The sequence below is a fragment of the Anastrepha obliqua genome, chromosome 3 (assembly GCF_027943255.1).
Source record: "Anastrepha obliqua isolate idAnaObli1 chromosome 3, idAnaObli1_1.0, whole genome shotgun sequence".
Classification (NCBI taxonomy): Eukaryota; Metazoa; Arthropoda; class Insecta; order Diptera; family Tephritidae; genus Anastrepha; species Anastrepha obliqua.
This window is the reverse complement of record NC_072894.1, coordinates 20,960,966-20,973,003: the sequence shown is the minus strand read 5'-3', so window position 1 is coordinate 20,973,003 and position 12,038 is coordinate 20,960,966. Positions and strand designations below refer to the sequence as shown.

General features: G+C 37.5%; 1 protein-coding gene across 3 annotated transcripts; it reads left to right on the top strand.

Annotated features, from left to right (window-relative positions):
* Positions 1-4,334: 4,334 nt before the first annotated feature.
* LOC129240089 (microfibril-associated glycoprotein 4-like) lies at positions 4,335-11,018 on the top strand. 3 transcript variants are annotated; one of them, XM_054875591.1, is made up of 6 exons: positions 4,335-4,583; positions 7,636-7,791; positions 7,858-8,051; positions 8,114-9,184; positions 10,603-10,693; positions 10,759-11,018. In XM_054875591.1, exons 4-6 carry the CDS (start codon positions 8,205-8,207, stop codon positions 10,765-10,767), a joined length of 1,080 nt encoding a protein of 359 aa, XP_054731566.1. In that variant the 5' UTR covers positions 4,335-4,583; positions 7,636-7,791; positions 7,858-8,051; positions 8,114-8,204; the 3' UTR covers positions 10,768-11,018. The 3 variants fall into 3 exon arrangements, with proteins under 3 accessions (XP_054731566.1, XP_054731564.1, XP_054731565.1); XM_054875589.1 differs by having other exon boundaries at positions 4,341-4,583; positions 10,603-10,699; XM_054875590.1 differs by having other exon boundaries at positions 4,341-4,587; positions 10,603-10,699.
* Positions 11,019-12,038: the final 1,020 nt, after the last annotated feature.

Sequence of the window (12,038 nt, the reverse complement as noted above, 5' to 3'; positions counted from 1 at the left end):
TAAGTATTTAAGTCTTACAAATTTATTATTTATTTTATTATTACTTTTTATTAAATATAACAAAACCAAAAACAAATAGAAACTGTGACTAAAATATAACAGACGTCGACTTTGAACAGAACTTCGACGTTCACTTCTCTCACACAGTGAATCTCATATCATTCTAAGCATCCACAAGCTGCACAATATTTACACAGATGGCTCAAAAAGGGACTTTTTTAACAGTATCCAGTGTCGATAGCAACTTTCTTTGAGAAAAGCATGCAAACTTCCACACTACTGCAAAATTTTGCAATTGACATGGCGGCAAACTTGGATATCGTTTCTTCAAAACTTACTGTCTTCGTAAACAATCAGACAGCGATCGAAACCCATCAGAGGAGGTAACGATTAATTCGAAATGTGTTCAGAAATGTCGAAGATCTTTACACTCTTTACGACAGCACAGCGTCAATTCGTACTGGTTCCGGAAACGAAATGCTGCTTCGCAAACTACTTAACGAAGTAGATGAAAGACTGTCAAGACTGTTTGAATCGAGTTCACTCATAGGGCCGGTGAGTTTTCTGTTTTCACAAGGCGATTGAACGATTTTCATAAGACAAATAGCTCCTAACATCAGGCGGGCTATTCGCGATACCAGTAAAGTATTGCGCTCTCTTTGACCAACGCTTGGCGAACTTCGAAAAAACGTTAAACGAATTTATGGCTTTTCATATAAATATCAACATTGCACTGAACTTTTGGCCTTATAGCCGCTAGGTGTGAAGATCTGCATAAGAATTTCTGTGAAGGTAGAAAGACGAAGAAGAGATAGAATAGAGTTAATTTAGCTCTTTTTGTGCGCTTTACGAAAAACGCGCTTCAGATACACTTCTAGGCGGTTTAGCAGAGATCGGAAAGACTTAATTGCGTTTAGGAATAAAACCGGAATATGAAAAATTAGCACTGGAATGAGCAATCGTGGCCAACCACTTACACTTCATTTATTCTATAATCCCTAGTTCGAAATTTCAATACTTCATATTTTAAAGGATTTGCGCATCCTCAACGGAGCACAGCGGATTCTGGAGGTTGTGTGAGGAGGTTGCAAGTGGAAACTTACTGCATCTTTCGGCATATTCCATGTATTCCCAATTGAAACAAAAAAGGTTTCATTTTGATATATACGAGTGTGTAAATGTGAGTTATCCGTTTGACCCCAAGAACACTCAAAATTGACTTGCTGACCAGGGCTTTAAAGTATTTTTGTACCACTAACGATAAAACCTAAATGGGGGCTCCTTTTATTTATTTTTGTGCCGGCTACCGTCATAGATCAATTGCAATAAAATTTATCAATAAAAGTGACACACGAGAACGCGACAAAGAGCAACAGCAACAAGTTTCTGAAAAACCAACGGGTTGGCAAAGCACATAATTCTTTGAAAAATGACAGTTACAACAACAACCGCAGTAGCAAAAATGTCTACTTTTATTGCAGTGGCGGCGCTATTTACTATACTAACAATAACAGCAACATCTACAACAGGATTGAAACGCGACTGCTGCAATCGAAGAGCAAGCGACTTGGAAACCTGGCCGGCTGAAGAAACATTTCTTAGTTTAGCTTTTGCTTTCTTGGCTGTAATATTTCCAAAGCAGTTTTTTCTGTTGCTAGAGAGGCAAAGTAAATTCGAGAGCAGTAAATTTAGGTAGTTTTTCTGAAATTTTCTAACTCTTTGAGTTATGATGTTCTTGCAACAAATCAAGCACATTTTAGGTGAGTGTCAAGCTGGCTGGCTTTTGGGATGTGGTAAGCCTAGTTGGAAGTTACATCTCTAGCTGACTTCCAGTGAAAGCTTGGTGACATTCGGTTCAGTAGAAGCGAAGTTATTGCGTTTTAAGTGTCAGGATGTTTGTGTCATCGGTACAAAAATGAGTTTCGAATGAGTTCGAGTAAAACGTTTACCGAAACATTTGAATTGATGAAAAAAGTTAATGGCGATGATTGTCTATCGCGTGCCAGAGTTCATGAGTGGTTTACACGTTTCGGGGATGGTTGTGAGGACACAAATGGCAATGAACATACGGACCGCCCAAAATCAGTAATCACCGAAAACTCCATCGAAATTGTTCGTAAATTTATTAACAATGAACCGAAATCATCGTTGAAATTCATGACATCCGAGTTGAATATCTCCAAAACATCGATTTATGGCATTTTAACTGACTATTTTGGATTACGAAAGGTCTGTGCACGTTTCATTCCGCACAAGTTAACTGAGGACCAAAAATTGCTCAGAATTCAAAATTCGAAAGACCTCATTAAAGAGGCGAGAAAGGACAAAAACTTCCTTTACAAGATTGTAACTGGTGATGAAAGGTGGTGCTTACAACATGAACTTGAAACTAAGCGTCAAAATGGCGAATGGAAGGCCCCAGGCGAGCCACCATCCAAAAAATCGTGTTTGGAGAAGTCAAAAAGTCGATGCTCATTTGTTTTTACGATTCCAAGAAAACGGGCCAAACCGTCAATGTAATTTACTATCTTGGCGTTTTGAAGTGTTTGCTGCATCGCATTCGTCGAACTCGCCCTGAATATCGCGACGCAGGAACCTGGCGCTTATTGCATGAGAATGCACCATCTCATCGATCCACTCTTTTAACGGATTTTTTGACCAGAAATCGCATTTTAACCATCATTCACTCACCGTATTCGCCTGACATGGCTCCCTGTGACTTCTTTCGGAAAATTGCATTTGGCCATTAAAGGAAAACGTTTTGCGTTCGTAGAGGCCATCCAAAAGGTTTGTACCGATATCCGGAAGGGCATAGAATAGATCAATTCTATGTTTGCAACCAGGGCGTGTTTTTTTTTTTCAAACCAAATTAACAAGAAAACAATAAACAAAAGCAAACAAAAAACAAAAACACAAAAATAAATTGTTTATAAAAACAAACAATATTTATATCAAATTTCAGGTGGATTCGCTCACATTGGTTTGAGTTACGAGTCGAGTCGATTTCAAAAATGTGTTTTCGAGAAAAGGCCGGTTTTTTCGGTATTCGGTACGGTATGCATCGGTCTGAGCTCAGGCTGCACTAAAATTCAAAATAAAAATTTTCATATGAGAACGTCATTTTTACGATATTAGGGTATGTATAAAGGCTCCTTTAAAAGTAACGCCTGACGTAGTGAATAATTCGTAGACGGTAACTTTTTTTATGCTATCTTTGATAGTTGTCAAGTAGACAAATGTACAGTTTTATACGATAGAACAACGCGTTAAAATGATTGAAAATTAACATGAAAATGGTCGATCTTTAAGAACAACATTTCGCAAAAATTCGTGATTTTTGGTGGAAATAATCGGCCGAATAATTGGACAATTCAGAGGTTGGTGAAAAAAATTCAAAGAAACTGTTTATTTTCAGAATAGAAAAAGGCAGTTAGACTGGCAGACCACAAACAGGACGTTGTGCTGAGAATATTGTTGCTGTAGCGCAAAATGTTGCTGAACAAACTTCAACATCGAAATTTCGACAACTCAACAATAAGGCAACATTCTTATAAATCGACGGCGACAATTTGGCGGATGTTACCTGTAGACGTAGTCATGGTGGACATTTAAATGATATCATTTTTTACATATAATTTGTTTGATTTTAGCACGACTCCTTCTGCTATTTATGGAGGGTCCTACAGTTTAGAACCGACTCCGAACGACAACTGGCTTGTATGAGGAGCTTCGTACGGAAGAGATACACTCGGACGTTTATCATTGCTTACGTGGGTCGGTTGCTATTACAAACAACTTTTTCTATCATCTCCAAATTCGAACCTGTGCACTTCCGAATGGTAGTCACGCGCAGTTTTATAACCCAGTAAACTGTAGTATAATAAAATGTAAATTTGAAGTGGCTCAAAATTCTCGTTGATTTTTGATCATTTTTTCCCCTGACGGGGTAAACGAATGCACCACATATTTTATATTTATTTGCATAAGTATGTGTGAATATGTACGTATGTGCATCGGTGGCGACTGCATTCAAGTGAGTGCAATCATTTCAGATTAAGAAATAGGCGAATAACCCAAAACATTTTCACATGAAGACAAACTGACACAAATGTTCTGCGCTCCGATTCAATACAAACAATTTTTGCATTCAAAAGAGAAAGCTTCACGTAGTACAAACGGTTCTTTTGGGGCGAAGGAACGATGATGGCATACCCAATAAATAATATATTCCTTCAAGGAGTAGCTTAATAGATGCGAAAACTGCCAGAGAAGATGAGCAAATGAGAGTATTAGAATTAACTGCGCTTGCATCACTCTCTCGCTTTCTCCATCTCCCTTTCTCCCTATCTATTATTCAGAATATTTTCGCATATTTATTGCCAAATCAATTATTTCAGCTCAATAAAAGCACAGTTTTATAAAATAAATTGATTTGAACGGTCGAGCGCAATCAATTATCGTTTAAAGCATTGGATTTAAAATTGATTGGGAAAGAGTAACGAAAAAGTGTAAATTTGAAAGTTCTAAATAAACTTCTCGAATGTTACAGCGAATTTTGAGGCATCAGTAGATTGCGTGGCAAGGTCGGTATGTGGAAGTAAACTGTTTTCCAGTGTGCAAGTGATTTATAATTTAAGTATGAAATCCACAGCTTAGTTGGCAAACAATTTACAGTTAAACTCTCTTGTAGGCTTGCCATAGCTATTTCAATTGTTCAAGCTCTAAGAAAAAATTAGTAAAAAAATTAAAACAAAAACGAACTAAAATCAAGAATTAAAAATAAATGATAAAAAAATTAAATTAATTAAAAAAATAAACTAAAAACAAAACTAAAACCAAAAATTAAAAAACAAAAATTAAGAAGGAAACATTTTAAATACAAAACTTTAATAAACTATTAAAACACGTGTTGATTTATTTATTGGCTTCAGTTGGACGGCTTACAGGCTTTAGAGTAAATGTTTGTTTATATTGGCCAGTATGCCAATAAATGATTTCAAAAGCTTGTCAAGAATTACAGACAATCGTGGCAAGCGAATGAAATAATAACGCTTAGTGTAGCCCAATGAAACTTGATATTTCTAATAGCAGATTAAACATAAAAAGAGGAATTTTATTCAGACAGTTTGCTTTGGAGTCTTCTGGCTTTCCGATATCATTTCCAAACCCAAAAACAACATAGAATACAGATATACTAGAGTTGGAAAATAAATTGGGTTTGCCAGTTCTCACCAATTAATACACCTTCAGTCAAACATATTTGGTATTGAAAAACACAAAACATTTTTGTCGAACGGAGGAGTCGCCTTTGTTACATTTTTCGTCATGTCTGCGGCATTTATAGTAGAGAATGAGGGATTGATGTTTTTGCTTCGATCACAAAATTTTTGTTTGTTACAAACGATCGTTGACCCCAAGTATCCCGTTCCAGTACTTGCCTAAGAGATCCTCGCAACTTTTAAAAATTAAAAAAAAAATAAAAGAAAAATCAAATATAAATTATTTTTTAATTAAAGTTCCAATCGATCAATTTTTAGTGCGAGTGGCTGTACTTCTTTCGGTGCTCGCGCTTAAATAACATGTGGTCCATGCATTGCCGGTTACCACCACGCAGACTCACGAACTGCATGAACAAAACACTCATCGTTTCGATAATGGCAACGTGATGATGTGAAAATAATTAAATTTAGCAAAGAAACTGAATCAACTGAAGGTTTTCCTTATGCCAACTCGGCAATTTGATAATTTATTTTGCAAAGGTAGGTCTTCCTGTTAGTCTTAACTGAAGAACTGATAGTAATGCGAACATTTGACGAATGGATCCCATTGCTCTCTGCGTGCTGCTACAATCTTTGTACAGCCATCTAAATGTATTAGCGGCCCTGAGTCCATGGTAAGCAAAATATCCGCGATATTTTTTAATGACAACCCAGTTGTTGCACGCCTTCCACCAACTAACAAATCCACGATATATATTTGAGAACGTACCGACTTCCAGACTAATTACAAGCATTGATTTTACAGGAAAAACGAATGCCATAGAGAGAAAAGAGAAGAGAGAATAGAAATCTAACATACTCTTAGACCCCATCACAAATGTCGAAGATATGCAACTTAGCAAAAATTAACTTATTTTTCGCGAGCTTTAATTAACTTAAGTACTAGAATGCAGATTTTCCATTGAAAGTAAATGAAGATTGATTACAGAAATGATCCTCTGAAGTATGCACCGAAGCTTGCACCTCTGCCTTCACTGATAGTTCCTAGATGGAATAGGGAGTCGGAGCAGGGGTTTTATTTAAATCAGCCAATTTATCTATCTCCTTTAAACTGCCGAATACTGCTAGTGTTTTTCAAGCAGAAGTCTTTGTGATCCTGCAGGCCTGCAAAATGCTTAGGGAACGCGGGAGCGAGGGAGATATTAACATTTTCTCCGATAGTCAAGCCGCGATCAAGGCGCTCTAACGACGCCAAAGTGCAGAACGAAATTAGTAAACTACTGTATGGAAGAGATCACATCTCTTGGGTGTGCTGGTAACATTTCTCTGATCTGGGTTCCAGGACATGGAAACATAGAGGGAAATGAAATTGCTGATAAGCCTTCGAGGAAGGGGACTAAATTGACCTCAGAGACCTCCTACCCGGTCATCGGTATCCCCCTGACAGTTGTTAAAGGGAAACTGCACAAATTTTTCTCAGGAAAGCGCAGAAACGATGGAGCTCCATTTCTTCATGTGCAATTTCGAAAACAATTTGGCCCCAATACGATACGACTCAGAAAGTCCTTTGGACTCCTCGCCATTCAATTTCCAAACTCGTAGCTGTGTTTACCGGTCACTGGACGATCGACACACAAGCGGAAAAGCTATGGTTACCATTTAACTCTCATTGCAGAAGCTGTGGCGACCTTTCAGAGAAAGAGACCGTTGAGTAATGTTTCCGTTTCAGGCAGTCGATTAAGGTCACTGGTTCCTCCTTTCTTCGACAGCCTGGGACAGTGCGCCAACCTAAATCCCATCAATCTTCTCTCAATCATCGTTGTATCAACAGCGCTGGCTGGCTGTAGATATCTGCCTATCGGAAATCTCATAATGGTATCAAAACGGCGCTTCAGTGCTACTTGGGGAGTGCCAGACTGGCACTTGAACTATTTCACCTACCCACCTATCTACTAGAATGCTAGAATACCCGAAGCCAATGAACTTTGGAAAAAATTGTCTTCTTTATATCATACTTTACGATCCGACTGTAAATTTCGAGGGTATAAAGAAAAATTTAAAACCGACCGCAACGCTCGGAAAGAAAAGAAACATGTTCAATTACCTTGCAGAAATACTGAGGCTCAGGGGTGTACGGCACAATTTTTTTCCGATACGGTCTAATGTACACATTTCAGATGCTTAATAAAGTACGAAGAATTGCAGCCGTGTATTATCAGCCAAATATATCAGCCAAATATATAATATAATATTTTTTTAGGGCAAGCATACTCTTCTGTAGGAGTAACACTGATTTCATAAATATTCCTATTGTAGCTTGATAGTGACAAAAATATACTTTTAAGACACTATATACATATTTTGTTAATCACCTTCTCTGTTATGTCTTGATACAAATCTTCATCCCTTTATATAGAAGTAGATTTTCAATAGATGTTTGTGGAGACAAATTTAACTTCGACTACAAAGCTTTTCAGTTAACATGACTTTGAGATCCGTTTATTTCGTGCATATATTAATTTCCGCACTTATATTGACTGATATTGGAATCTCAGCGATCGAAGAAGGCGATGTAAGATATAAGAGACAAATGTCGCCGTTATCATACATTTTTAGTAATTTATATTTTTATTTTCAGTCCTTCACATTACTCTTTGGAAGCGAGAGATTATTGGAAAATTTACTCCATGAAGTCACCAGTATTAAAAGTCTTATCGGGGAAAGCCAACGAAGGTGATAGAAGCAGCTACGGGAACGTTTCATAATTTTCCAAATTCTTTACAAAACGTTGCGTCACTCATACTTTCCTTAACAAATAGAACCATGTTTTCAGTAAAGTTATATTATGATTAGTAAAACAAAATTTGCCTTCAAATTACTTCATTTGTTCTTAGTCTCAACACCCTACTTGAGGATAATCGGAATATTCGAAACATTGTCATCACAATTGAACGCGATCTCAGCAGACAAAATCAGGAAACGAGGATGAGAATGGAAAAATTTATTAGCGAGGAACTGGAAACTCATAAAATAAGACAGCAATGGATTGACCTAGAAACAATCGAACACGCAATGAAGCCACAACGGGATTGGTTTACTAAAGAAATCCAACTGTTCGAGTGGAAGTTACTGAACAAAATACAAGACAACCAGCAACTTCGGAATGCTCAACAGAACATGAATGAAAAGACACAGTACGAAAAACTTGAGACACAAATAAAAGAATTTGCTGAGCAATTGAAACAAACGACTGCCAGTTTCGAACAAGCACACAACGAAATAAAACATTCCTTTAACCAATCGAATGAGATATTGACGGTTGGTTCACCAAAGACAGAAAATCCAGATGACTTTTCATATCAAGCCTTTTTGCCAAGCGCTACTGCCGAAGTAGTAAAAGTTAACTCAAAGCCGTTAGGTAAGCGTTCAGCTTCCTGCGATGAAGCAATCAATTCCAATACAGTGGAAAAAAACGGTGGTGTTTACGCTTTAGAAATAACTGAACGCAGCCTAACTATGCCGGCCTATTGTTTACCTGATCCAAATAAAGGTAAAGCTTGGCTTGTCATACAACGTCGTATCGATGAAACGTTATCATTCGATCTAGAATGGAATGAGTACAAGAATGGTTTCGGCAATTTAAATGGTAACTTCTTTATTGGTCTTGAAGCTATACACAAAATGATGCTACCAAATAAAAATACCGAATTATGGATACAATTGGGTATAAGCACTGGAGAAAGTCCATATGAATTCTATAAGGATTTTGTTATATCCAGTGAGAACGCGAAGTATCAGTTGATGTCTGTGCATGGAGCAGAAGGTACGGCAGGGGACGAACTTACATCTCTCACAGGTCAAGTATTCATTCATAAGTATATTCACACTATGCTTTGGAAAACTTGCGCTAAGCGACTGTTAACTGGTTGGTGGTACCCAGCAGATGGAATTTCATGCGGTACTGGGTAAGAAAAGTGTAAATTTTGTGAATATACAGGGTGCGTAGGGTATTTCAGGACAACTTTAGAATAAAACTAATTCGCTTTTATTTAATGAAACCACACGAATGAAGGCACATGCGAAAGAGCGAGGCTGATGTGGCCGGAAATAAACACAAAGAAAAAGACAAAAGATAGTCTCAAGAGAGGATTTCTCGAAGGTCGTGGCTTTTATAACCGATCATTGGCTATTTGGCAAGCATTCCGCGAGACTAGAAGTTTTCAATGGTATCACAGGGAACCTATAAGGTCTAAGTGAGTCGGTCGTACAAACCGACTACCACCATAACTTTTCCTAACTTCACGATTTTTTTACAAGATATTAACCTATTACATATCCATAAAATCAATCAATAACCTCCTCAATCCCGATCCGGAACCGAGTGCATGCCCGAATCAAATGCTCCTTATTCATATTGACCATAACGGTCTGCATCCTTCAGAGAAGAAATGGTGTTAAGAGGATGCTTGTTGGATTGACACCCCATAGAACCTTGTGTAACCAATGCTTTGTGTTAGGGAGCAGAGCCTTGTTGAAAGATTTATGGACTTTCACTGCGTACACTATCAATCGAGGCTTTCACTACTGTCTCTGGAACCTCTATATATGCAGCAGAGTTAATTCGAAATCCTTGAGTAAGGAAGAAGTGTGTTGGCAATGGCATATTCTTTGTTACTCACAGCCCCTAAAACCATAACAGTGGTTAGAAATTTCGTGTGCATGACAACTGGTACCTCTGCAGGTTGGCACCTTTATAAGATAGACACATAGCCATTGGTTGGTCTTTTGCGCTTGGTAAAAAAAATTTTCCATCAGAAAAAACCCATGACATCTCAACCGCTTCCGGGTGTTTCATTTTGTTTAGAAGGCGTTTTAATCAGATAACTCGCAGTTTTCGTCTTTGCTCTGACATAAACTGTCTTCTGCGCAAAACTTAGAATTTATACCGGAGATCTTCATGGACAACTCGACGGATAAGACCCTCACAAACATTGAGCTCACTCGCAGGGGCCCTAGCTGATTTTGAGAGGTCCTCGTCAATGATCGCTCGCACGTGTTGAATAAATTCTGCAGATCGGACGGTGTCAGAATTTTCCTCATGTTTTTTGCATTTGGCAACAGATTTTCAATTCACGGCGAACCTTATGGAGGAATGAAAGATTTATAATTCAGGGATTTCTAATATAGTAACGACAACTGCATGTCTCTTCATTTCTTGAGTTAAGTTGTAGTCCTTCATGTCTTATCTGAAAGAGAGCCAAAAGAAAGCTAATGGTCTCGGGAAGTTATAGCTATATATATGCATGCCATCAACTACCGTAAGCACCCTTTACGAGTACTTAGATTATATTACATACGTGCTATATTTTTTACACACTAATAGAAACTTGAATCGTAACTTCAAATACATCACTTGGGGTGATTGGAACCATATAATTTATACGCATATGGCAATAAGACACACTGATAAGCCCGTGAAAGTAATGATAAAGTAAAATGCTAAATAAGTATGTATTAACTGGATTCATAAATTTTCTAGAATACCTAAGCACAATGGGACTGATGAGCTACAAATAAACACATTCGGCATGTAATGGAAAGTATTTGGCACATATTTTTGGAGTTTAACAACACGGAAAGCAAAACAAGAAAATAGGATAAATAAGTAAATGCACACGTATACACATATATATCTACACACATATAAGGTGGCACAACATTAATCATCCAATTTTGTTTTCTAATAACTTGAATACTAAATAAATAACAAAAATTGATTTTGAGTGATGGAAGTCTTGATATGGACCTGTGCATTTCTAATTCTCAAGTGCCAAATATGATTGGCCGATGATATGATCGGGCCATTGCTAAATATTATAAATCATCCGATAGGGTATATTGTACACATATGGTCATTAAAATAGGTACACTGCCTTTGCTCATAGAATTTTTTGTTCCGCTCGGAAAAATGTAAAGCTATTATTGAAATTTCGCTCTTTTTTTACAAATGGCATCACTGATTGCACTAGTTTACACCAAAAATGGTCCTCGACCAAAAGGCGTTTTTTAAACTAATTTGAGGTCGCTGAAACCACAAATGAATTTTATTTTTTATTGAAGTGAAAACTTCTTTAGAATCGTTGGGAGTGATTTGAGAAAAAGTGAAACGAAAAAAGCGACACTCTTGGCTACGAATATTACATATAAACGTAGCGACGAACTAAATAACTTTTAGGCTAGCGCCGACAGCATGGCGCGATAGCCGAGCGGCTAGCAATGTGAGCTTCCGATCCAAAATTCTTGGTTCGAATCACAAGAAAAAAATTTTTTTTATACAGTTATTTTATTTTATTTTATGATATGTTTATGAGGAGCTTTTTTTCATGGCAGAAATACACTCGGTGTTTTGCCATTGCCTGCTGAGGGGTGAGCGCTATTAGAAAAATAGTTTTCCTTAATTTTGGTGTTTTCACCGAGATTCGAACTGACGTTCTCTCTGTGAATTCTGAATAGTAGTCACGCACCAACCCATTCGGCTACGGCGTTTGTTTAATTTTACTAATGCAAAAATGAGGAAAAATATATGAATAAAGTTTGCTTACTGTTTACACATTTTCCAAAGGTGACGGAGAACCAAAAAAAAAAGTCGATTTTCAAACAAATACGAGTGCATATGTGTAATTGTGTTAGAGTTTCGGTCACGCCCCAGCAAAACCTGCGTGCATATGTGTTTGTAACATTCAAAAAAATGTAATTGTGTTAGAGTTTCGGTCACGCAGGTTTTGCTGGGGACGCTCATAATAGCAACCGCGTGTGTAT

Bases quoted from the DNA above. Each gene is read 5' to 3' on its own strand.
- LOC129240089 (XM_054875589.1), top strand. From the start codon at position 8,205: ATGAGAATGGAAAAATTTATTAGCGAGGAACTGGAAACTCATAAAATA. The intron at 9,185-10,602 runs GTAAGAAAAGTG...ACACACTAATAG, and splicing joins GGAATTTCATGCGGTACTGG to AAACTTGAATCGTAACTTCA.